At 40.4% G+C, this 27,522-nt stretch overlaps 2 protein-coding genes across 3 annotated transcripts; one reads left to right on the plus strand and one right to left on the minus strand.

Annotated features, from left to right (window-relative positions):
* On the plus strand, positions 1–27,260 carry cdc73 (cell division cycle 73, Paf1/RNA polymerase II complex component, homolog (S. cerevisiae)). Its single transcript, XM_034137725.1, is given in 18 exon segments — positions 1–158; positions 773–878; positions 1,013–1,082; positions 1,309–1,371; positions 2,429–2,481; positions 2,991–3,079; positions 6,006–6,219; positions 7,743–7,841; positions 8,570–8,648; positions 9,124–9,188; positions 18,648–18,705; positions 20,534–20,569; positions 20,749–20,836; positions 23,631–23,718; positions 23,720–23,793; positions 25,071–25,171; positions 26,273–26,414; positions 26,520–27,260. Coding segments are annotated over 18 exon segments (1,593 nt in total). The 5' UTR covers positions 1–27; the 3' UTR covers positions 26,557–27,260.
* LOC117488693 (beta-1,3-galactosyltransferase 2-like) lies at positions 9,683–15,977 on the minus strand. Of its 2 annotated transcripts, none has more exons than XM_034137727.1 (3): positions 15,776–15,977; positions 13,634–13,820; positions 9,683–11,562 (listed from the first exon to the last, which is right to left on the minus strand). In XM_034137727.1, exon 3 carries the CDS (start codon positions 11,329–11,331, stop codon positions 10,072–10,074), a length of 1,260 nt encoding a protein of 419 aa, XP_033993618.1. In that variant the 5' UTR covers positions 11,332–11,562; positions 13,634–13,820; positions 15,776–15,977; the 3' UTR covers positions 9,683–10,071. The 2 variants fall into 2 exon arrangements, with proteins under 2 accessions (XP_033993618.1, XP_033993617.1); XM_034137726.1 differs by having other exon boundaries at positions 13,002–13,820.
* Positions 27,261–27,522: the final 262 nt, after the last annotated feature.

The following is a 27,522-nucleotide window of genomic DNA, read 5'->3' on the forward strand; positions in this document are numbered from 1 at the left end:
AAACACACTACATCAAGACAAGTGAAGATGGCGGATGTGTTGAGTGTTCTCCGTCAGTATAACATCCAGAAAAAAGTAATCGTCGCTAAAGGAGATGAAGTTATTTTCGGGGAGTTCTCCTGGCCGAAAAATGTCAAGACCAACTACATAATCTGGGGGTATGTCACTGCTAAAACCTCTTTAAATCGCTTCTGTGGGCCCGCTGCTGGAGCTCATCGGTGCCTTGTGCTGCCACTAACGGCGGAGAGGCTCGTTAGCTACATGCTAATATGCTAACCTAACTCCTCTCCTCGCTGTAACTTAAAACTTTAAGCAGTCTTTTCTAACTTTATCCTAACACTAAAATACTGTTCATACACTATGAAGCCATCATCCGAATCCTTATGCATTTTGATTTATATTTTTAAATGTTTTTATGACATTGCTACAGCTAAACTTGCATCTGTGATGTGATGCTAACTAGTTAGCGACGTTAGCTAGCGTTAAGTTGTGTTCCCATGGAGTCAGGGGTACAGTGGATGAAGTGGAAACTTCATGTGTTTATTAGCCACAGTCATAAGCAGATTTGTTTATCTTGTAGAAAAGCTAAATTTAAGGCGGATAATTAGTTTGCTGAAGTAGATTAGCTAACCGGATAACTGTTGATAGTTCCGTAAATGTAGTGTCAGATATTAGCTTAAACCGGCACTGTACATTTCAGTATTATGCTATGACTCTCCAATGAACTCTCAGTAATGTTTCTGTTCCTCTTTGCTTGTTTTTCTACCTGCAGTACTGGTAAAGAGGGCCAGCCCAAAGAGTACTATACTTTGGACTCTATCTTGTTTTTGCTCAACAATGTGCATCTCCCGCATCCCTCCTATGTCCGAAGAGCTGCAGTAAGTGATCTAGAATAACTGTCAAAGTACCTGTCAGTGTCAGGTCGATCCTCTAATTCTGTTTAATTTGTTATCCCATATGCATCATATTATTATTCATAGAGTATTTTTGTGTGATTGCTTGTCGTTTATAGACAGAGAACATCCCTGTTGTCAGACGACCTGATCGAAAAGGCTTGCTGTCATATCTCAATGGAGAGAGTTGTAAGTAACATTTGTGAAATCATGTTGATTGTACATTGATTTTCTCATTCATACAGGATGTAAAAAAATGTCTCGTGTATATATAAACTCTTTCCTGCTTTAAATTGGATTAAGCATTATAAGTAAATGACAGTTCTCATTGATAAAGCCCTAAGAAGAGGGGCTTAGCTATACTTGGTCCGATTGGCAACCTATTAACGCAGTTTCTGACTTTGTGTTTTCACAGCTACATCGACAAGTATTGACAGAAGTGCGCCTATAGAAATAGGTTTGCAAAGGCCAACGCAAGGTGAGTTCACACTACGTACTCAAATGTGGTATTGCTGCACTGGGATATGAGATATTTTCTATTGGGGTAGTGTCCATATACCTTATATGTGACCCTATGTGAACTCTATCGAAATCAGTCGGAAGTCGCAACAGCTCATTTAAAAAATAAATGTGGATTTGCGGGAAAAAACGTTTTTCGGGGTTCGGGTGTTTTGTTTGATTTTAAACAAAGTCTTGGCTTTCAGAATATGAAACTTTTATTTCCAAAATCGCACGAAAAATACATTTTTTAAGCTTTTAAAGGGAAGATGACAGGCACCTCTCACTCGCACTCTGCTCTTCCGCAGCGCTGCTTCCCCTCCCTCCGGCTGAAATTATGAATGTAAGGCGTATAGTAATCATAATAACACGGCAGGGTCCGTGACAGTTTGTTTTCATCTGATTTCAATTAAACAAAGTCTTGGCTTTCAGAATATTAAACTTGTTTCGACAAATTCAGATGATAAATACAACTTTGAAGCTTGTAACAGCATAATTACAAGCGGAGAACGGAGTAACTTGACGTTACAGCAGGCATAACAACAGCCGGTGTTTCTTGTGAGTGTTTTCCCCGGGAAACAAACACAGTACACACAAATGCAAAAATACACAAACACACACACACGCATACACACACACACACTCGCGAGCTTCCCCCAGACCAGTAATCCAAACGAAAATATTTTCCCTCCGGACTATTTTGATCTATTATTAGCCGCTAATAATCAATCAGATCGATGGATTCCAGAGAAGAGGAAACTTTGAAGGCCTTTTTCTCAAAATGATGACTCGGTGACAGTCATTATATAATGTGACATATTTTGCTTAATATTTGGAGTACAAAAACAATCCTGATATCATTAGAACGCTAGGAATCTCCTCTTTCCAACAGTGTATACAACTCAAAATGGGTCTTCTGGTCAATGCGACTGATTTCGATAGAGCAAGTCACATAGTAGTGTCTCAGTCCGTTACAAGTTGGTAACTGAATTGACTCTCTGCAGTGAAATAATACAACTGTTCTACTTTTTTTTCAGTCAAACGAGCAGCTGATGAGGTATCTTCGGAAACCAAAAAACCAAGGATTGAGGTAAGCTGACATGAAATATCCTCCACTAACATTGGCTTTGAGTACTCAAATGATGGAGCTATTCCTCGAGTGGTTGCAGTACATAAATAATGTAATTCTAAAGGGGGTAACAATGTAATTGTTTATTGGTATCAGAAAAAATCTATAAGTTCCTGAATCGAAATAAATGTCAGGGAGCTTTTGTCCTTAAATGAGACCAAAATATTTGCAACCATATAAAAGAACATGACTATTTTATCTAAAATGTCGGTTACATTTAGGATTTAAGAGAATGAATGAACATGACTTCAAATATTTAGCATTAGATGATTTTGCTTATTAAATATTTAGTTCAGTCATTATACATTAAGCCAAAAGAAATTGGTCAGTGTGTATGTTTTGTAGTGAATAAAATGCATTCTTGTTGAAGTCACAAAAGAAATTGGTTCCTGGTAAACCATAGATATAACATTATTCATCCTGTTTTATTCTTTAGTTTGCTAACAGTGTGTACAACGCTTTCTCTTCAGGATGAAGAGCGAGTGCGTCTGGATAAGGAGCGCCTGGCCGCCCGTCTGGAGGGCCACAAAGAGGGCATCGTGCAGACTGACCAGATCAGGTATTGTAGCGGATATATCTCCTCACAACAAAAACAAAATCCAAATCAAACCAAATGCCGAATAAAGTCCATTGGCCAGGCACACATTTAGTTTGTACTGTTTATTTTCTTAGGTTTCAACCAAAACACTACCAGGAGCATTGGCTTTAACGTTTTCTCTTGCCCTGTTGAAATAACAACAATGCCTTTTGCCAGGAGCAAACTACTCCTCCACCTGTCTACCAATTAATACCCAATTACCTAGGCCTCAGAACAAAAGCATCTTCAACTACTACAATTAACGACACTAAATGATGATCAAATTACTCTTTACAAAACAGAAATGTGATGGATACAAAAAAATGCATTTTTATTTCTCCATTGCAGATTTAAGGAGATGTGTTGTGTTTTTGTTCAACTTGGCACATTGTCAGTACTAACAGCTCAATTTGAATGTAATTGGTGGATTTTGGGCTGCACAATGTTTTATTTATTATTTAATCATGGTTGCAAAGTCAACCTATAGAAAGCTACACTTTTAAACGTATGATTCTTTGTTTCGTGTTTGGTTCAGTGAAATAATGTTGGAAATAAGACATTTGGCATCTGAGGCTTAATGGGTGTCTACCAATCACAGGGTCAGTTGTTCAATCCCAGCCCCTGTAAAATGTCTCTGGTTAAAATACTTATCCCTAAATTGTTCCCGTAGGCACGTCTAATATATATATTGAAGTGTATGTAAGTCCCTTTGGGTAAAGGCTTCAGTTAAATGTAATGTTAAAAAAAAAAACGAAATACAGTAGAATGGCAGTCCTGTGTACGGTTTAATATCTGTTTATTATCGTTACAGCAGGGATATTAAACAGCGTTATCGTTTATATATTCCTCATATCGTGCAGTCCTACTGATTGTCATGTGTTACGACACGAAAAAGTGATCTTTTATTAAAACAATATCTTCATTTCACAAGTTATTATTGAAACGTGTGGTTGTGAAATTAATTTAGTTATTTTTGGCTTAATGATGGTTGGAAGGACAATAGCCGCGTTCCCACCGCAGTACTTTCCCCACTTTAGTTCCGAAATGTTGCGTTCACACCAAAAAGAGCCGGAACTAAAATGAGTTCATCAAAACCTTTTTACCCCCTTTTCCGTCCCTTCTAGAGAGCAGGTACTTTTGTGGGAGAAAAAGGTTCCTATGTCTGATTGGCTGGGCGGAATGCAAACCACGCCCCGTAAAACTCCCAAAAAGTTTTGTGAAGCTGCCATTTTATTATCCTCGCATTAGCATCATTAGCATTAGCATTAGCCCAGCGCAGAAACACAGAGACTAACTTATGGCAACACAAAAGAAAACATGGGAGATGAGGAGGTGTCGGCGTTCTGGCGATTTACTCGGAAGGCTTCAGTAGAAGCTGCTGGGAGTTTTGCTAAATGTTTAGACAAATTGCTCGTGTTACCGCCCTTACATGCTAAACTCTTATTGCACTATTGGCATCGAGCATTGTCCACATCGAGACAGGTAACATTTAACCACACCTCGGAGCGCTTCTCTCCGCCATCCCCGCCGTGTGTGTGTTGCATGCATGTAGCAGCCGCGTGTGTGTAAACTGCCCCGCCCCCTCGCACACAGACGGGGGAGAGAGAGATCTCGTCTGGATTGGAAAGATTGAAAATACATCATAGACGCATTTTTTTGTCTTTTTGCATATTAGAAACGAGTTGGCGACACCAAGACTGCGATATAATGTTTATGTAGCAATAATACATATCACATATATTTTTTAAATGTCTCCAGTACCGATAAAAAGACCGATAACGTTGGAGCTTAACGGCGCGTAAAACACACGTGATGACGTCACCAACGAATCGACGACTGAATTAGTTGGCAACTAATTTGGTCATCGATTTTAATCGATTAAGTCGATTAGTTGTTGCACCCCTAGTGTGAACGCGATCTGTACTTAGTTCATGAGAACTAAAGAGTTCTCATGAACTAAGTTCTGATGAACCTTTGTGGGAAAAGTACTGCGTTGTGAATGCGCCTTATCATTTTAGTTCACACGTCCATACTTGAGTGTTAGTTTCATGAGATGTTTTGTTAATGCGACTGGTGTGTGGATATGTCTGACGGTCTGTGTGTGGACCCCAGAAACACTAGCTAAAGCTCATGATAGTGCCTATTGGGATCCTAATAAAGATGCATATCTATTTAAATTAGGGATGCTCCGATCGGCCGCCGTTCAATATCGGCCGATATTCACTCTGCTGATCGATCGGTGCTCTCTATAAAGGCCGATCGTGAGAGCCGATCACATGACCTGAAATACATGACACTTTTCTCTGTGCGCGGCAAAACAAGCTCGCCAAAATGGCTTCACCGGTCTTTTAAGGTGTCCGAAAATGACAATAAAATAGCGGTATGCAACGTGTGTGTGAAGCAGAAATCCTGCAGCTCCGCCCGCTGTGACGGACCGGTGAGCGGAGCAGAACACTCACTAAGAGTTAGACCTAACACACTTAGCTATTTTATCTACCTCTGGAACAAGCTAAACTAGTTATAAATATATTTATTCTTCACTGTCGGGTCACTCATTACTGGATCAGTGAGCTGCAGGAGATACTGACGGGCTATCAGGAGAGAGAGAGGGGGAGAGAGGAAAAGAGAGCGCTTCCGCTCATTTCTCCCGTGTTATTATCCAAAGTTAATGTAAACTTGAATAATGTACTTCATTTGAATGTAATAATTATGTTGGTTGTTGTTTGTGGAAGCGCCAGTGAATGAGCCCCATTAACTGAGTTTTAAACATCACTTTAAATGGAAGATCCCCATAGGCCCCACCCACTCGATCGGTTTCGGCCGATACTGATTTCGGCGATCGGCCCCAAAATTGGCGATCGGAGCATCCCTAATTTAAATGATCTTCACTATCATCCTCTTCCTCCAGATCACTGTCTGAGGCCATGTCTGTGGAGAAAATCGCCGCCATCAAAGCCAAGATTATGGCCAAGAAACGTTCCACCATCAAAACAGATCTGGACGATGACATCACCCTGAAGCAGAGGAGCTTCGTGGACGCAGAAGTGGATGTGACCAGAGACATTGTCAGCAGAGAGAGGGTGTGGAGGACCAGGACCACCATCCTGCAGAGCTCCGGGAAGGTCAGAGTCCAGCTATTGGTATCCAATCACTGTGACTATTCATCCAACCACTGGAATAATTAACAAAGTATATTCCATAAAACAATTGATAGGAATAATAAGTAGAGAAATCAACAAATTATGTACATTTTAGGGATCCAACGATACATTGGCCTAACATCAGAATCACCCTGTGTTAGCTGTAACATTTTAATTGGCAAATATGGTAACATGCTCTCATGGCAGTAACCAATGTTTATCCGTTCCACTCGGCAATGTGACCAAGTACAGTTATCAAAGGTTACATTGGCTGTAAAAAAATGTTTGGAAAATATCTTAAAACTATTCCCTAACACATGCATGCTCTGTTATTTTATTACATACCATTTGATTAAATATAATTGTTTTGCTATTACATTTTTTTCGGGTTACAGATTATGAGGACAGCGAAAAAGTCAAACACTTGTTACTTCAAATCTTCTCATTGAGGTGCTAATTATAGCAGGCTAAAGGGGCTGCTGTATACAACAAATGTAGAAATGTGTGCTCATTCAAAGTAACTGTAATAAAGAACTGAGAGAAAGTTTGACCTTTTTTTATAAAAACAATTAGTTTCCTAGGCGAAATGAGTAATAAGTAACAAAACAAGAAACAGAGAATCTTGGCTGGAGATTTCCAATCTGTGCATATCTAGTAAAATATATAATATTTTTAAGCATTACCAGATATTCAATTTGTCATTATTGTGACCATTTAGCAGTGCCTTCAAACGGTGCATGTATGAGAGACTTTGTAACACTTAAATGTGCATACCTGATCTAAAAATGCCCCTACCCTATTTATCAAATGTGCTGAACTCTCTGGGACATTTGTGTCCGAATAAGACAGCCCAACTGGTTACTACACCCTGAGTGTGTAGCTAAATAAAAAGCCCAACCACTAGATGGCAGCAGCAGAATGTTTTTCACCCCGAGTGTGAGCTGGGAAATGATGAGTTTTTATCACTGAAGGACTTTGGCATGCTCATCTCAAATCCATTATATTGTCGAGTGGCCATATGTTTACAGTAATTATTCCGGCAGCCTTTAAACCACTTTCCATATCTAATCTGTACACAGATGGCCAAATCTAAAACATATCCCTTGCGCCACATCATTTTAAGAAGAGCATTTTGCAGTTTGATTGCTTTTAATACAATTTCATATTTATTTTACACAATTGTATCTTTGTTGCATTAGGTTCTTTTATTGGTAGAGTTTTGGGGTTATTCATTTAGGGGTCTTTTAATGACTGAATAATTAAAACCGTGTATTCACAGTCTTTTCCTTTTTTGTAATAAATAGACAACTTGAAAGCACATCATTCTATCCAGATGTGTTGCAAATGGTTCTAATGAAGGACAGTTTCATGTGTAAGCCTTATGTCTGGTCCCAAAAGCCTTGATGTAATTCACTTACTGTTGTTCACCAAATTATGAAAAAATCATTTATTTTGTGCAAGGTGGTTGAATTCGGCACATCCTTCTCTCTCCTGTTCCTCTGCAGAACTTCTCCAAGAACATCTTCGCCATCCTTCAGTCGGTGAAAGCCAGAGAAGAAGGGCGCGCCCCCGAGCAGAGGCCCGCACAGAACACTACTCAAGTGGTAAGAAGGACATACCGTGTGCAGTAAATATGTGCTATATACAAGGATGTAAAACATAACTGAATACAGTGTTGGAGGCGGGTACCATTCATTCCTATGAAAGTTGCTCAGTGGCGTTTAAAGCCTAAATGGCCAGACTGCCAAGTACAAAAATATTGTATTATCCTGGGCTCTGGGCCCATAAAGCATGCTCATTGCTTTTACCTAAACCCCGCCTCCAATCAACTCTGTCACTTACACTCTAGGAGCTTGGTTACATATTCCTGTTTCTTCAGCTTTTTAAGAGAATATAAATCTGGCCAGACATGTGTCCACATATAGCTGAAAGCATCACTAAGCCACTCCTTAAATATATTATAGCCACGCCCCCTTTTCAGTCAAAAACAAAGAATTGGCGCTAAGCGGGAAAGAATGCTTGGACGACCTCAGAAATTGTATTTACTGCCAGTCAATTGACAGCAGATATTCGGACCCAAAAGGGGTAGACGTAAAGTACTCTGATGCGTTTCTCTCATAAGGCATACATTTCAATGGCAAGTATTCCTTTATTTATTTTAGAAAAAGATGGTGTAATTTATTTCCTAACAAAGCTCAAAATGAACTGAAAGGTTGTTATTTAACTTATTAAAGCAGTGGCAAGTCTATGAATTATTGCTTCGGTTTTGACCCTGTCGTGTCCTACTGACAGGCACATACAGTAACACATTATTTGTGTTTGATACATTCAGGACCCGTCCCTAAGGAACAAGCAGCCTGTCCCTGCCGCCTACAACAGATACGATCAGGAGCGATTCAAAGGAAAAGAGGGTGAGTTTGATTTCTGCTTCTGTAGCTCATTTTAATCTTCTACAAATGTGTGTGTGTGTGTGTGTGCAGTACTCGCTACATGCTTTGCCTATCTTCATTTACACATAGATGACAACGCAAATGGAATGAAAACAAAAAGATTGAACAAAGATTACCAGGTGTAACAGCAATCCTGTTCACAGAAGTCGACTTCCCCTCGTTTCATGTCCTTCACATAAATGAGGGCGCTTTTTACATGTGATATTTGATTTGACAATAAAATATTATCATATTGAAAATAATTTAAAGATCAAACATAGAGCTTCTGCAAATTCCCTTTTTCCCTCATGTTTTATATTGCATTTGAATCTGATATTTGTCAAATGTTCCTCATGTATGGTTCCTCAGAGTGTCATCATTGTATGTTATGCTTCTTTTTTTTAAATGTCCCATGTTATTCTGTCTGTAATCTACATATTCTGTGTTGTTTTTATAGAAACGGAGGGTTTCAAAATTGATACCATGGGCACCTACCACGGCATGACCCTGAAGTCAGTGACGGTAAGTGCTGATGGTGTTGTAAAGTGACTCATCCCATAGATACACTGCATGTTAATGCCACTCCATTTATAATTAAGGCTATCTGCTAGAGCATCTGCTAGCGTTAGCCCTCTATGTGTCATATTTGATAAGTCATTTTTCGATTACTGCCATGTAATGACTTACAGCATCCGACTTCCCACCCACTTAATCTGTCTTTTGTAGCTAAATGAACTTAAACAAACATGTTTTAAAATGTAAAAGGTAAAAAAGTAATGAGTAAAAAAAATAAAGTTGGTGACTGTAACTGTGACATGAGTAGTAGTCTGCGGAACTTTTGTGCTACATATGAATTTACTTTCTCAAATGTTATTTCCAGGAATACATATTATTGCATTACGTCGATGGATTTATAAAAACAACTGTCCCAGTTGTTGTCAGTGTGCAACAATCTCAATATCTAGTAGCTTGCGTCATCTTTTCCCTCTACTGAAATAACTTCATTGAGAATGTGATACACATGTGGAATCGTTTATTTGCACTGGCCATGTCCACTCTTAGTTTTCGAACAGTCTCTATCTGTAAGGCAGCATCTATAAAACACACACACACACATTATTGAAAAACAGTAGCCTTTGCACCACAGTGACACATCTTATCCCATTGTAAAATACACCGCTGTACATTAACCCTCCAGTGGTTTGACATATAAACATTTTCCACCTTTAGTACAAAATAGGCGATTTATTTTTGAGAATTTGAGTTCTTACACAACATGAATGCAGAATTTGGAGTCACCATATGGTTCATGTGTGGATTCATCCCTTGATCTCAAGGTAAGAAAAGCATAAGCTGAGATGACATTGTATCCAAACAAAAGAGTGTTTAATGATATTTTCTCAAGTTATTGAGCTGGTCTCTCTCTGTTCAGTCTGTTGGAGCGTGTCCTCCCTGCTCTCGATATGTTGATGCAAGCGTTGTGTTTGTTGATCTGCAAGTGATGCCAGTATTTCAGCAGTTCATTGGGATGGAACCCATGTGACGTTATAAGATGGCTGTACTTGCAGCTTGAGTAAGAAACACGCCAGTGGTTGAACAGGAACTCATTGGGCGGAGGAGTGGGCTCGATCCGGAGCTTGGCCAGACATACTCCGACATACACATCCTCCAGTTGCAGGTGGCGAATTCTTAGCGAAGCGCGATAGATTTTCATGGCCAAGTCTCCGGAAAAGACATAACCAGTACCAGAGCAGAAGGTGGGATACTTGTCGCCCGGGTACAACTCAGGGGGCATGTACCACTTGCTGTCTTTGTTCCGGTTGGGTGCAAAGTTTCTCATGTTATTTCCCGTGAAGTAGTTATTCCGTAGCTGCTGTTCTGGCCTGAGCAGCTTGTAAACGAGGTTCTCCGTGTTGACGAACATGTCGCTGTCCGTCTTCATGACGTATCCGGCTTCTGGGCAGTGAATAGCAACCCAGTTCATTCCCATCAATGTCTTATAGGTCAGGTTTTTGTAGGAATCCAGAAAGTCCTGCTGAATGATATCATGATACCTCCGGCTTTCTGCCTCCAGCATCTTTTGCTGTAAAAGTCCCAGCTCTCCGTCGTTTTTCCCCAGCAGAAAGAGCCGGATGAATCCCACATCCGGGGCCACGCTCTCGTTCCCCCATGTCTGTCGTATGGCATTTCTTGCCTCCACCTGCCGAGCCTCTGTGGCTATCAGCAAAACCAGAAATGGCGCGGGTCTGCTGTCTGCGCATTTGTCTGGCTCGTTGATGATATAAGTGAACGGTCCTTGGGTTATAGTGGCACTAAGATCTTCTTCTACACTTTGGCTAGTGTTGGCTGCCAGAGTGTTGTGAACACTTGGGTCCCCTTGAGGAGAGTAGACGGCATCCTTCTCAGGGGAGCTCATGTTGGCATTGGGTTTGAAAGTCGGCTGAGGGACAATGACGAACCTCCACGCTGAATGCGGGGCGCTCATGTTCCATTTGGCTTTAGTGGTATGAAGTTCACCACCCCCAAACACCACAGGGTGACCCTTCCACCACTGCATACCCGTGAGCTTAGGCAGGTGGACCAGAAACACCAGTAGACCCAACAGTGAGAGGAGATAGAGGAAGTTAGCGACGTGCGTATAGCAGTGCCGCCGTCTCCACTGCATGGTTTCAACAGGACCGATTCACCCACTCAGTGGTCACGTTTGTAAGGCCGATTGTCTTCTGACAAGTCCTCATCCCCTGGAGGCTGATTTATTCGCAGGATTGCTTAAAGGGCAAAAGTTGGTCTCATTTCCCATGTATGTTCATCACATGACAATCCCATACAATGATGTTGTCTGACAAACCCGCAGTAAGCTGCTATTCTGCTCTACTGTTGCATGTCATGTGATTGCCTAGGAGACAGAAGAAGACATATATGAGCAACAAGATACAGCATGTCACATTTAAATAGCTAGACTTTAATTATATGGACAACAAATAAGGTATGGACAACAAAGCCATGACATAAATATTCAGGGTACATTTCTAAGGTCAGTTAATTGTCATCAATGTGTAGACTTCAGTTAATCAACCTCCGTGTTCATGAAGTTGATTTAGCAAAAGCCAGAATTGGTCCCTTTCACTCTTTCGGCGAACACCCACCGCTCTAATCAGGCAGCTGCTATTGGATGATAAAAAGCTCTTATAACTGTATTGCTGCCCTGCACCAAACGACAGATGAACAATGTTAGTGACCAGCTGGTGAAAATATTGGAGCATTTAGCAGCCAGATTATTTCCCTCAGGAGTTGGACACTGATACTAAAGCTAAAAGGAGAGCCAATTTTTGGACTTACATTTATCAAGCAACCAAATGCACTCTAAATTATGTATTATGTTGCTCTGTTACTTCTCAAAAGAGGAACTGTATGCTCTGTTACTTCTCAAAAGAGGAACTGTATGCTAACAAATTTGACGTATAAACCCAAGACATGATATCTTCCTCTGCCCCAAGGTAGTATGCAATACATTTATTGTAGGTTGAGGTTTCCATGATCGTTTTATAATCCTAGTCTTTAGTTTTGAATCGAAGTCGGTTACCTCCTCTGTTGTCAAGATTAATCTTTTACAAAATCAAGTGCTTGTATTATAAAAAAATGTTGTCTATTTTTCCGTTTGTCTGAAAAACATGTATTCTTTTTCATGCAAATATCATAAAGTCAATCGACAAAATCTATTTCCCTTCTTGCCTTCCTGCCTCAGTCTCTCGTGGCCCCACAGATGAGGAACATCCAAATGCTAAATACTCTTCTAGGAACTTTTCCCATGCACATTTATAAAGATAAACATAATTCTGTATTCTGTAGGGTTAGTTCCCCAGCAGGCTAGAACAAAAATCAACAACATGCCGTTCACTGTAAACTTTCACACAAAGTCACACTCACTTTTTGCTTTCTTAATATTGAACTGGACTTTCTTCCAGGCGAAGTAACGTTTGTTAATAGTTAAACAACATACTTTGGCTCTTGAACAGCATCGGGATGAGTAATGGTTACAGAATGAATAGCCTGTGTTTGCATGCTGTGAGCACCCAGAAGTCGAGTGTGGTCTCACAGTTTTTTACTTAGTTACACACTACCCTCTTAAAGGACCCCAACGAGACAAAGAGTGGTTTGTGAGATCGCACAGAAGCCCTGAAAAGACTTCTGTCGGCTCTCTTGCATTAATCAACCAAAATAGAACTAGTGTTTCCTTTTCATAAAGACACACCCATCACATCCTCTACGGCACATAACTGAAACATTTGTCAGCTTAGCATTGAGGTAATTTGCATCTCAACAGCATAAACTCACCCGTTAGAATCTAGAAACTCATCTCTTTCTGGCAGCAATCGTTCTTGAATGTGATGCATTGCCCTTTTGGTCACTGCTCCCTGCTGTGCCTATAGCCACATCACAATCATAAGCAGCGTGTGCCTCCTCCATTTATTTCCCCTCGATGTGCGTCAAATCTTCTTTAACCCAACCCACATGTGGCTGCCCAAAATGAAGGGAGAATGTGGTCCTCTTACAGACACTCGTAGATGTCTACCACAGGCATGTGTCTAGGTGTGCGTGCGTGAGAAGGACATGTGCCTGAGCTCCAGTGTTGCAGTCTCTCCATCTTCCTTGGCGCATTGTCCCCCGAGGCTTCACGCTGCCGCCTTTGGCCAGCGAGTAGAGAGCCAGTGGTTGGACAGCTAGCTGGGTGCTTTAACTGCCCCTGCTTGTCCTGTTTTGTATATCAAACCAGCAGTGGTTAGATAATCTCTGCATGATTAACATGTCTTATATCTCTCCGTTGGTTATGCTTTTCTTCTATTTTTGTGCTGATGCTCGTTTCCTTTCGCTCTTTCTTTGATTCACATGCTCTGGTGTTGACATCCTTCCCCCTGTTCACCTCTTGCTCCATTTTCTCCGTTTCCATGTTCCTCTTTTTCACCCACCTCATTCACTGCGCTCTCTGCTGTGTTGTCTGCGAGACGGGTGAAAGCAGCAGCAGCAGCGGGGGAGGGGGAGGAGGAAGACGAGCAGGCGGTAGTGCTTTGCTGTGCTCTGAAAGGCAGTTCGAGGCTCGGTGGCGGTACGCTCTCCCACCACGTCACGCCGTCTCTGCTGCTGTTGCTGCCTGCTCTGTAAAAGAGGGGGGGGGGGGTTGGGCTGCTGACCTATTTGTATTCACGCCCATTCTCCAGTAAGAGGAATAAAGCACATCTCAATTTGGCATGATGTGAAGTAAGACCAGAGGAAAGAGCCCTTCCTGTCCGGACTTACACATATCTTGTGGATTTCCTGAACTGATTGAAAGACGTTACTGCTTACATGAGCAATGACGGACAAGCACAACTCAAAAGCCCATTTACTCGCAGTCTTAAATGCTTCCAATGCCAGTCTATTGTATCGGATGTGAATTGGAACAATGTTTCCGCTTCGCTCAGTCAGCCGTGGGGGTCCACAATGCCAGAATGTTCATATCAATGCATTGTCATTTAAATTTGACCAGACTTGCAGCACAATTTTTTGTCCTGAGGAAGCTTAGGAAAAATTGGGTGTTTTTTTTTTTTTTGCATGTGTGCTGATAGGTGTTTCTATCTACCTTTTCAAACCAGGCTTAAATTGTATCTTTTTTGAGAGATAAAGTGTTTCTTCAATTCACACAAGATTCAAAGTATCTCTCTCGGCAGACATATTTGTGGGTATTTGCTGGCAGCTACAATCTTTATGAGGCCAATAAATAAATGCAATATGGCTCATACATTGGAAAATGGCTAGAGACACAGGACAATGAAGCGTTATCCAGCAAGCTGTCAATCAAATGACCAAGTGACCATTCCTGGTACATATCTATAGCCGCTTTCACACCAAGTACTTTGCCGTACTTAGTTCCCAGTACTTAGTCCCGCCGAACTCTTTAGTCCCGTAACTGTCCTAGTAAATCGCTCTCACACCGGAATAAGTCCCTGAGGGAGGATTAGGCAAATGAAGCTGCTGATGTCACTTCTTCTGCTTTAGGTTTACTGGCAGGCCGCAAACAACTTCACGGCGTATACTGCCACCCGAAGTCCCGGAGTCCCTCGGAGTCCGGGACTTTGGGTGGCAGTAAATCGCCACCCGAAGCCCCGTTTAAATCGCCGGAAGCGCCGACACCTCCTCATCACTCCACCGATCCCACTTTTTATTTTGTGTTGCCATAAGTTAGTCTCTCTCCGTTGGTTCACTGGGCTAATGCTAATGCTAATAAAGCAAATAAAATGGCGGCTTCACAAAACCTTTTCAGAGTTTTACGGGGCTTGGTTTGTTATTCGCCCAGCCAATCAGAAATTGGAACCTTTTTCTCCCCAGGAAAGTCCCTGCTCTCTAGCAGGGACTAAAAAGGGGTGAAAAGGTTCGCAAAAAAAAGTTCTAGTTCCAGATCTTTTTGGTGTGAACGCAAAATCCCAGGAACTATCGGAACTATTCCTGGGAAAAGTACTAATAATGTTAATACTGTATTATAAAGCTGTGATTTAGAGCAGAGCATCTCTTGGACTATCACTGATGGAGAGGAAGTACAAGCACCCAAGCTGCTGTGCTTCAGAAGAGCATTTTAGGTGTAATTGACAGTGATCCTGCAGTGGGTTTCACCCTGCAGCTATGGGGATGCTGATAGGGGGAGATGCATTGAATTTCAAACAGACCTCGGAGCCTACTCATAGTTTTTTTTTTTAATTTGTTGATATTATTAAAGTATTGCTGACAATGCGCAAATGTTATCCTAATGCTCACTTTAACGTCAGAGCTGCTTTGATTGGCAGGCAGGAAGTGTCAGTTGACAGGATGGGGATGGGGCATTGTAGCAACACATATTCAACTGCCTGCGTCATCAATCTGTTCCCTTTGCCAAGGACAAGCAACAAGAGGATTCAAAACACAAAGAAAGACACAACACATCGCTCAGAAAACCTTGAAGATGTATCACTGCACCCGCCTGAGGAATGTCTTGATTATGGGAAACCTGATACAAATGGAGGAGTCTCCACTGCCCTTCACCCCCCCCCTTATCACCTTTTAGGATACTCTTCCTTCACCCCACAGCTCTCTCTACTCACCCTCGCCCACCCTCCTGGAGATCGCTGAACACATGAAGGAGATACAGGATGGCACCAATTCCTTCCTGGAGTTCAATGACCGCATTAAGGCGATACGCAGGGTTGGCAGCATGTCCTTTATCCCCGCCCCTCAACGACGCCCACAGAGACGCGCACCATCACCGTGCCTATGTCAAACACCTCCCCCCCTTCAAGACACCATCTGCGGTCACCGAAGCCTGATAAGAATGTGTGTACAAAACGCAGCAAACTCTTACTGATATGTGCTGGGTCCAGGCTCAAGGGGCATATGGCACTCTCAACTCTTTCCAGGACAAGCCGGGGCCCTGCCTGCCAGTAGCTTTGCCGATATCTGTGTTGATAGGTAATAGATTGAGATCGTTGAATCGGCTTAGAAACAGGAAGTGCTCAAACGTTTGTGTGAGTTTATCAAATCTAGCAGTGACTCCATGTCAGCCACAGCTTGTCACAAAAAGTCTGTATTTAACAAACTTAAACTAGCTTTATTAAATGTCAGGTCATTGGCAGGAAAAACGTTTTTAATCAATGATTTTATCACTGAGCACAATCTCGATTTGATGTTTTTAACGGAAACTTGGATTGAACAAAATAACAGTGCAGCTGTTCTTATCAAATCAACACCTCCCAACTTCAGTTTTATGAGCCAGGAAAGAATGCATAAGAAAGGGGGTGCAGTTGCTATTTTGTTCAATGATTCCCTTCAATGCAGGAAGACATCTTATGGGGACTTTGCTTCTTTTGAATATGTGGCCCTTCAGCTGAAATGCTCCTCTCGAGCTCTGAACAAAATGAACATATTTTACCGTGATTTAATTGTTATACACGTTTCAAAATGATGCCTAAGTAACAACATACTGATACCGGTTAGTAAAAACCATGAATTAATGCTTTTACAAGTCGGCAGGCGAAAAACCTTTTAAAATGCGTGTTTTCTGAATGGAGATCGGATCGATCAGGCTAAGCTAACTTTGTATATGCTCCGACCGCCCACACTCACAACGGCCTACAGACATAAATAAACCAGCGACTGTACTCGCCATGACACAGGCAGTCTGTGGTTTGTACTTGTTTCACTTGTGTCTAGTTTCTGAACAGATATGAGGAGCTGTGTGTTTGAGTGCTAACAGCTAACGGCTGATGTTGGTTTTGTGGTTCGCATTGAAAATGACGTCACAGCAGTTTTACGCAGCGTCGCTCCGCCTACACTGCGTTACTATAGTTACTGCCCCAGCTACTAAACTGTAATGGAAACGCAGCATAAAGTGAGCCTGGCCTACCAAGGCCTAACCATACCGTACTAAGCCGTGCTAGGTCCTGCAGTGGAAAAGCGCCATAATAGCCAGCTTTTTTTGTCTCTTCTGTCATGGAGAAAGATTGAATAAAGCTAATGTGTCCCGAAACAATTTGTCAATAGCCTGAAAATGAATCCCCAACCAATTTTGTAGTTGATTACGTATGTGACTAATTTAGGAAACTAAAATGTATTCTAGCTTTTTAAATGTTTGATCTTCTTTTTAGACTTGTGCATCAGACAACAACAATAATGTGGAGGCCTCACAAAGCCCTGGGACATTTTGATGGGTAGTATTCGCCATCTTAACAAGGTCTGCATGTTCTTCAGGCTCCTCTGTCAGTGTGAGCTTCGGTCTGCAGGAATGTCACTGGATGATGGATTACTGCTCGTCTGTGACCCTTATAGTGTGCCCCCCCCCCCCCCCCCCCCCCTTTTAGAGCCCTGGCCTCCCATTCAACCAATCACGCACATGCATACAAACTCGCACACACAACTACTTCTCTATGGTGAATCAATAGTGACATGGAAGGAGACCAGCAATGCGCAAAGAACCATGTTTTCGGAGGATAATTCTATTAACATGGAAAAAAGCTCAACGTTTCTTAATGGAGCTTCTTTATTTTCCCCTCACACAACTTTTTTTCTTAATCAAAATGTTCTGCTGAGACTGTCCATGACGGTATTTAACACATTCTTACTTGTAGTGCCTGTCTGGAAGTCTAAATGAGTGTTGTTGAGCAGTCTTAAGAAATCATTAACATTCATGGGGTTAGGCCTTTGAATAGAGTGGAGCAGTGATGACGTATTTCTGTAAGCCGACCCAAAAGATAGCATCACTCGGGGCTCTCTTGGCAGAAAGCAATGGGTTTTTTTCATAGGGTTTGGGAATATCGCTGAAAATAAGATCGGTGGCCAACACATGTTTATGATGCCTACCTACATGTTTTGTTCAACTGGAAAATCTCGACATTTCATCAAAACACTACAACAGTTGAATTGCAAATGCAATCGCCAGATTAAATTGCTCACGTTTGAGCTAAGGTTTTAAACAGTAGCTCAGTCTGTCTCAGTCCCAATCATACCAAATAAATAGGGAGTGTGGACTGGTAGCTGGAGAGACTAATTAGAGACTAATAAACAAACTACTTTACACTCACATGACTTCACGTCAATATGCTAAGCTAAAGGCGGCTAATGCTAGGCAAGTTGATGTTTCGTAATCTATTTGAGTCACTTGTTAGCAACCGACACTTGTAGGCCACATAAAAGCTTCAGACGTTCTCCAGTGGGGTATTTACTGACATTTTTGTCGTGGAACAAAATGTGAAAATCTATTAAGCTTGTGTCAACCATAGACCATATTTCTGGAATTTAACTGAAAACCATTTCTTTGTGTCGAAGAAGTAAAGAAGCAGTAATATGCTAACTAATTTCCTGGTTTAGGACTGATTCCTAGACCACTCTATTTCTGTGCAGAGCAACACAAATGAACATTTACTTGGTTTGAGGCAAGGTATATTTAATAATGTGACCCTATGGTGTTGTTGTGTTTTGCAGGAAGGAGCATCTGCCCGGAAGGCCCAGACTCCAGCGCTTCAGCCGGTCCCGCGTCCAGGTCGGTGTTTCTCTCTGAATTACTGCAGAAATACTTAAACATTAATGGAACATCCAATATTTTAAGACTTGATGTCCATGACACATACTAGATTTGGACCAGAAATCTGTCTTTGTTAAATGCATACTTTTTATATTCAGAATAATATATATTTTTTTATCCTTGGGGTTAGTAATAGTTGCTAAATTAATAAATAAAGAAAAGAAATCTATAAAATATGTTTTAAGTTGAAATAAAATAAACTGTAACAAATCAAATCTACATATATTTAGATAGATAATAATAAGTAAAATTGAATAAAATGTCCACTTCCAGCATCTTATCTATTCTTGCTGTCATTCTCGATCCGGAGGAGCAGGAAAAAAACTCTACTAGATTAAGAAAAGACTCGGTAAAAAATAAAACCGCTTTCCTTCCATTATGCAGTAAGTTCCTTTTTTTCTAAAAGGTCAAATATCCAGCTGTTTAGTCTCCCTTTCTGTCCTTATCCTCTGTAGCCTTGACCTGAATGACATGTGGCTGATTGTGATTTCCAACATTTCCTGTCTGTCTTGCCTGTCAGTAAATGTCAGGAAGCTGTCCTCATGTGTCAGTCAGTTTAAACCAAAGTTTCCTCAGGGACACTGCGAGGCGAATACACCATATTATCCGACCAACCAATCAATCACACTCAACACTAGCAGCTGCTGCGTTTGAGTTGTTGTAGCTCCAGAGATTTTCTTTCATGAGCATATATGGTACCTGAAATTGTAAAAAATATTTTTTTTTTTGTCTGTGACCAGGTTTCATTTTAAGGTCACACTATCAGAAATAAATTATTCAATACCAGTGAAATTCTAGGATTGTCATTAACCAATTTGATGCATCGGTAAAAATAAATGTCTGTGAATACATTCCCTTTTTAACAAAATATTCAACACATCATCATAACTTTATAATTTACCTTTGCCCAATAACATTATTATTTCTGAATGTATGCTGTAGGCTGCTAACAGCTAACATAACTAGCTATCCTCTTGTCAATTTCAAAACGAATCGTTATTCACTACGTACCATACAAAGGGCAAAAGAATATGCCTCATTCTCTAGAGGCCTGGAGAAGATCTATGTTTGTCCGAAACACATATTTCTGTTGTCCCTGGGACGACAGGGTCCCATCATTCTTGAGCCTCCTGGTACATGCTGTACTGTTCCATCACAATTTCGAAATGTTGGCATCAAAATGAACATCCCTACTCTTTGATATTTTAGCATTTGACCTTCCCCTGCTTACCACATAAAATAAAATGATACGGAACTTCTCTCGGCCTTGAGCATAAAAACTGCTTGGTCCAAATTTCTGTGATATCTACTTCTGCTCGACATAACCATACCGTGGAAAAAAAATTCTGGGTGAAACTGCCTCCATGAAAGGGACCTTTGTTTGAGGAGAAGAATCAAATGTGTGTTTGACTCCTCAGCAAATATGTGCCCAAAGATTGGAGGTGAAGATATGTGAGAACACAACAAAGCAACATCAGTCTGCATCTTGTTGTATGATGACTGGACTGAAGTGACACATTTGCAAAATGTTTAATTGAACTTCATGCATGCAGGGTTAAAGGAAGGAATGCAGGAGTCACCTCTTGCAGATTTAATAGTGTATTTGCTGACACAGGATCTTTTATTTATTTTAGTTTTTTATGTGAGCTATTGCCAGTCAATTATTTCACAGAATCATTTAGTTATATTTCTAAAAAATGAATATTCTTAGTGGAATTGTTGTACTTGTTATTTTAGTTTGTTGAAAAAAAGTTGTTTATCTAAAATTGTTTTTTTTTCCTTCTAGTTTCACAAGCCAGACCTCCACCGAATCAAAAGAAAGGTACGCATTTCACTTAATTGGACTATGTTTTTGGTATTCATATAAAAAGCAATATACTGAATATGAGGTAACATAACAGCCATTTTTTTCTTTATTTGCATAAAACTGCATTTTATTTGACTGTATATTTGACACTACCAATATTTTTAAAGACCTTTTTATCATCATTTTCTCAACAGGGTCCCGGACCCCCATTGTCATCATCCCTGCCGCCACCACCTCACTCATCACAATGCTCAATGCTAAGGAGCTCCTGCAGGATCTGAAGTAAGTGTATTTACCTGTTGACCTTTTTTGCTGCCCCCAATCAGTCAACTAAACATTAGTCGGCTAAAAAAGTATATTTTATATGAAGCACAACGTGCCATGCTGTTATAACGTTCTTCATGAGCCTTTGGAACGGAAAATAATTTGGGGAAATAAATACATAAATAATATTAATAGGGATGGGTATCGTTAGGATTTTATCGATACCGATACCGGTACTGATTATCGGTATCGGTATTTTTCGATACTCTTATCGATACTTTTCAATAATTTGGTGCTCAAAATGATAGACATGAATACAAGATGTGAAGATTAAACAGTCATTTTATTGTAAATTTCTTGCAGAAATAACTGTATAACTTATACATTAGCTTCTCAGAAGCAGACAAAAATAAATAAAATAACTTAAAGGGGCCTGGCTCGCCCTCCCTATCATGCTTTTTGGGGTTTTCCCTCAGACAGAGGATGAAAAGAGGCATTTTTTAAAATATTTTTTAACATTGTAAATCAGTTATATCTTCATCCAGACATTTCAAACTGACAACCTAGCTCGACAAGAGATCCTTAAAACATTGTCCTACAGTGACATCATGCAAAACTGTCATATGAAGAAATTGGTAAAAAGGCTAAGATGGCAAAAAGATAAAGGCGAGTACGTATATTATTCTGGATTGTACTTTTAAATCATCACAAAATAAATGATGTGCTGAACTGAAACACGTCAAAATGTGTCTGAAGGTTTAAACATAGAACAAAGTATTTGAGCTTAAAATATGTCAATTCCTAGTAAACGACCAACAATTGCTGAACCATACATTGAAACATTGACCTTTAACAACATTTAAATGCAGTTTTCCACAATGACATCTGTAAGTTTAACTGGTTTATAAAGCATTCAATGAAAGGCCAAATTATTATAGGGGTAGGAGCTCACATTAATACACTGTCAGTGTTAATAAACTAAAAAAAGACAAGGCGATGTGCCTGCAAGACTTCACTCAGGTAAACAAAACATATTACCCGTGCGCAGCAGCTAACCTGCCTGCGAGCCTTCGCTCAGGTCACATTTACACACGGCGCGGCTGAAGCCCGCGAAAACAGCATCTATAGTTGCCGACAGTTTAGTATTTTTAAAATACAGTTACATTTGTCCCGCAAATCGTATCAGGTTGCACTGAGGAGGACGTTGTTAGCGTGCTACTGCTAGCACTATTAGCACTAGCAGTATCGCTAGCAGCCACATTGTTTAGGCTGTCAAATACGCTGCGCCGTTTTAGATTCAATGAGTGTCTCGTTTGCAAATGCTTCATTAAGTTGCTTGTGTTACCCCCTTTACAAGCAACTCATTGAGTACATAGATTGCACCTTGCACTATCGCCACTACATTTTTTAAAGTGCACCCAGACCTTCGATCGCTTCGCTCTGTCCGCCATGCCTGCGGGAGTCTCACAACAATAATAAGAGCGCTGTTGAGAGAGATGACGAGTGGCATTTACAGTGGCCAATCAGAGGGGTCTCAAACCGAATACATCACACGGGATGAGGGTTCCCAACCAACCAGAATGGTTTAAAGTTAAACTAAGGAAGTAGATGTAACGCATATACCGATAGCAGCACCGTTTGTCCAGCGGCTTAACGGTATACCGATACCGTCCAATCAGGTACCGGTATTGACTTAGTACCGGTTCTCGATACCCATCCTTAAATATTAATAATCATAATTTATCATAAACATCCAACGATTAGTGGACTAATCGCCTGAATTGACGACTATTGTTAGACTAGAAAAATCTTTAGTCAAAGGCAGCCCTAGATGTTTTTTTTACGAAAATGGGTACCAAAAGCTGTTTTTATAAGTTATGAGGTTGCTGCACTGAAGAGTAAAATGCACATTTAAAAAAATAAAAATAAAATGGTGAACATATTTGGGCCCAGAATTTATCCGCCCATCCTATTTTTTTATGGCTCCGTGCCGTCAATGGCCTCGACTGGATTAATATGTTTAAGGGATTTTTGGTCAATCCCATTTTATCAGAAACACCTGGAGGAAATGTCTTCTAATTGGGCACAGACATCCCCTATATTTTCATGGACAAAGGTTTCTTCAACCTTAAACATTTTTTTGCCCATAAGTCATACGTTAGTCATGACAATCTCTCGTGAATGACTAATGGGATAACATGTGGATAATAGTGATAACTTGTTTCTAACCACTTAATATCTATTAGTCATTTTAACAGAGTACTTCCTGATTTTCTACCTGATCTTTATTTACAACTTCCTTCTCCTCCAGTCTGCCAAAATCACTTTACCTTGCTGAGGACCACAAGATCAGGCCCGGGGAAATGTTACTTGGCAGAACTTGGCCTTTGGGCACATTTTTACCACAGCACTGAACATAGCGTCATAAAACCAAACAGGAAACTGTCAATTTCCACAGTGCAACTACATGTCCGTTTTATCTAACTTGCTAATGCAGTATCCCAATCCCATCCATTATTCTCATTCAATCAGAAAAGAGGAAGACTAGAGCATTATATTACACAAACAAAGCGGATAAAAGCTCCTGAACATTTGGTTTCATATCTTTGTTTGTTTTTATTTAGCATTAATTATATATTACTTAATAACCAACAGTCACATCTCAAGTTGTGGGAAAAGAAAGCCTACGTTGATGCCAAAGCATTTTTAGGAATATAGTATTTGAGAGCCTTGTAAGCAAGTGTGTTTAGCGTCTATAAAGTATTATAAATGAGATAAAGTAACACTATTCATTTTGTTTGTGCCAATTCAGGTTTGTCACGCCGGAAGAGAAGAAGAAGCAGGGCATCCAGCGTGATAATGAGGTTCTCCTGCAGAGACGCAAAGACCAGATCCAGCCGGGGGGGGGCGACTGTGAGCGTCACCGTGCCGTACCGAATCATCGACCAGCCGCTCAAATTGGCTCCACAGGACTGGTAAGGATTATAATTAATAGTGATGTCAAATGTTTTTCTATATTTGTAATATGAATGGCAGGTTAAAGTTGGAACAGCATGTTATTTATATTTATATCTAAAATAGTTATATAATCATCAAGTTCATTGTAAAATTGTGCAACAAAAAGCTAAAATATTTATAAAAATGAACACCCAGCTTTAGTCTACGCATGAAACAGCCACCTGTCATTTATCAGGGTGAGATTGAGTCTCTCAAATCATTTCAGAATTTGTATCATCTATCTGGTACAAAATGCTCACTTCTTTTTATTCTCATGTTTTACCTTTTAGAGAGCACAGGGTCCTGGGTTTTTATTTGGTTCTCATTTAATTTTTGTATTTGGTTCACAAGTTCTTTATAAGAAAGGAACGCCTCACATCCTGTCATCATGGAGGCAGTTGGTGTGGGGGGTTCACTGGGCGGTTTCACACCGGTTTCTGGTACACAAACCAAACCGCAAAACATTCATTAAATCTAACAGCATTGTTCAAGTAAGAGGTATTATGCAGTGTACCATCTTGCTTATTACACGGAAACTAAATAAATCAACAATTGGACACAACAAACTGATTTTAACATTATTTTATTGACTGAAAATAGTCGCCCTTCTGCGAGGCAATTGCTGAACTGCAGTTACAGCAAAGTCACTTTAAATGGCGGCAACACTGTTTTAGGTTTTCTGCCACTGTACTGTTTAAGTCCTGTTAGTGATAACTTCCTGTCCCTGTAGCTTTCGCTGATTCATGTCATCTCTCTTTTCATCGGTTTCCTTCCCTTGTACTTTTTTAATTATTATTCTTCTCTTTTTTTCATTTACTGGGGACAGTTGAGCCACCATGAATCAAGTGTCATGCTCTCAACAAATATATATATATATATATAAACATTCAAGAAATATTCCATGGTGTTTTTCTGATGAGGGAAAACAAATGTGTGTTTTTTTTATCCATCTCTGACGTTAAATTCACCAAACCTCTCTCTACGGATTGATAGTCCCTGGATCAGAGTGTCCTAAGCAACGGACTGCTATCAAGAAAGAGCAGACCGCTGAATGTCCAAATTGACCAATCAGAATCGAGTATTCATCTACGCTGTGTAATACAAATGAATACATTATGTCCCATTGATGATGATAAAGTGGTATAATATTAAGCAGTATTACAGCACCATTAAGATCGGCTTCTGTATATTTTGGCAAACTTTAACACGTTATGTCTCTACAACATTAACGTGCGTGTGTGTGTTTGTGTGGCAGGGATCGAGTGGTGGCCGTGTTTGTGCAGGGTCCTGCCTGGCAGTTCAAAGGCTGGCCGTGGCTGCTGCCTGATGGATCTCCTGTTGACATTTTTGCCAAAAGTGAGTAAGGTCCTTGAGACATTGTTGCCACACTTTACTGGCGGTAGGCTTGAGCAGTATGATGATTTTACGAAGCACCAGTACATAAAAAAAATCTAGACAGTGTGATGTTCATTACCTTCATTATTACAGATGAGCGGCTTTCTATGATGCATGTATTGTGGTGCACATTGTAGTTAGGAAACCAGTTTCTAAACTGTAGGCTATATTTATTATCAATATAAGTATGATTTATTTTTCATCAGCCAGCGCATTTCTGTAAAGCATATATTTCTCTATTTATAATAATATTTTGTGACTATCTAATTATTGATTAATGTTCTGTTGTTGCTCTTCTGGTGAGCAATGGTCCAAATGTTCAGGCAAAAGGCTGTGATATGTGAACATTTTAAAATAAGTAACATTAGTAAGTTCAGTCTGTAAGCTTTTTTGGTTATCAGAAGTAATATCAACGGTCCAAAATTATGTAAAAGTTGCAACGTTTTCTCAAATCTTCTTGGAGCATGATGAGCAAACCTGTACCGCAAAAGAACGGTGAAATGTTTGTAGATCAAACAACTCTTATATTAATTAGGAGAAATTGTTCTAAAGTTGGGTATTGGTGGAAACAGTGGCCTTCAGCTAACATAAAGACACGGCCCTCTAGGTGAGCGTTTTGTTTGTCCACTCTGGGTTACTGTGGCTGCTATAAAAGGGCCAGTTTGAAGCTATCGAGAATGCAACGATTCATACGGTCATGTGATAACACAATAAAATATTCAATTTCTGCTAATAGTTCCCTCTTTATACTACACACTGGTCCTTTCTCTAAACAAATCTTCAATGCATAAAACAGGAAATATATGCAGTGTGTGTCCACCCAAGCTAGCAGGATATTAGCGGCCGCCTGCAGCAGACACAGATCTTTAGAGCTTAAGTCACTCTGGTTCTCAATTTCTGAGAAACAAGGTTACACTAGTAACCTAAAGTATTTGGCACACCATACAAAATGCAAATATTAAGGTGAAGGTTATATAGTTTATATACTGAGGGTGGCTCGTTTTATCCTGCCCTTGACCCGGAATCCTCTATATAAACGAATGCTTTACGTTTCCCCTCCAGTTCGAGCCTTTCATCTGAAGTACGACGAGGCGAAGATCGACCCCAACGTGCAGAAGTGGGATGTGTCCGTCCTGGAGCTGAGCCGCCACCGGCGCCATCTGGACCGACCCGTGTTCCTGCACTTCTGGGAAACCGTCGACAGGTGTGCAATGCTATAATGATTTGGGCCTCATCGTGATGTATTTAAAGTCATGAAAACAATGACATTGCACAAACTGACCTTTTTTATTTTCTACTTTTTCCCCAGATACCTGGTCAAACACAAAGCTCACCTCCGGTTCTGAGCCCAGATCACTGCGTCCATCCCCGGAAAAAATACTATGACCTCCTCCAACCCTCCTCGGTCCAACTTTGCCATCCCATTATCCATTTTGATTCTCATCTCGTGGACTTCCTCCTTTACTTCCTCGAGGACTACTTTTCTCTGGACACCTGCGGGGAGATTTAGGGAATTTTCTGTTTTTGGTTGTAATTATTTCCTAATGCTTTCATGTAGAGAAATACCAAAATATGTTTTATATGAAAAAAATACTGTGGAAATGATTAAGATGCGATACCTAGCAACATAATGGGGTCGGAGGGAGAGGAGGTTTCATTTTGTCAACAGTAAAGAGGACTGTTAAGGTCAAAATGACTCTTGGTACAAACAAAGCAGCCACTGAGTTTGAGGAAAGTGACTTCCTTTACACTTTTTTCTTTTGGGTTTCTTTGGTCTGAATGTACATATATGATATGATATGATGATAGCTGTCAGATCACAGCTCTGAGCGGAGAGAAGGATGCCAGTGATTTGTTAATACGACTATTATCACGTCAGTCTGTTCCTAGCTCAGTTTTTGACTGATCAGCATTTCTCTGGGTCATGTAATGGCCTTGTTAAAGTCTTCTTTTTCTTCTTTGTTGGTGTTGTGCTAGAAGAGAAATATGATGGAAAGTATTGCTTTAAGTCGTCACATGAAAATAGACAATAAAGCCTCAGAAAAACTAAGTCTGCGTGCTGCTTTTTGTAGACGATTTGTGTTTGTTAAAGGTCCCATGTTTTGGCCATTTCTACTGATCATAATTCCATTGTTGAAGTCTACTAGAATAGATTTACATTGTTCAATTTTCCAAAATCACATAGGTTTCTCATACAGCATCTCTGTATAGCATGTGTATTCACTCTGTCCTTAACGGCTTGTTGGAGCTCCTATCACTCATTTAGAAACATCCCCATCCTTTTGATTAAGTCATAAAATGAGACATAAAAT

Source organism: Trematomus bernacchii, unplaced genomic scaffold (assembly GCF_902827165.1).
Source record: "Trematomus bernacchii unplaced genomic scaffold, fTreBer1.1, whole genome shotgun sequence".
Classification (NCBI taxonomy): domain Eukaryota; kingdom Metazoa; phylum Chordata; class Actinopteri; order Perciformes; family Nototheniidae; genus Trematomus; species Trematomus bernacchii.

Bases quoted from the DNA above. Each gene is read 5' to 3' on its own strand.
- LOC117488693 (XM_034137727.1), bottom strand. From the start codon at position 11,331: ATGCAGTGGAGACGGCGGCACTGCTATACGCACGTCGCTAACTTCCTC.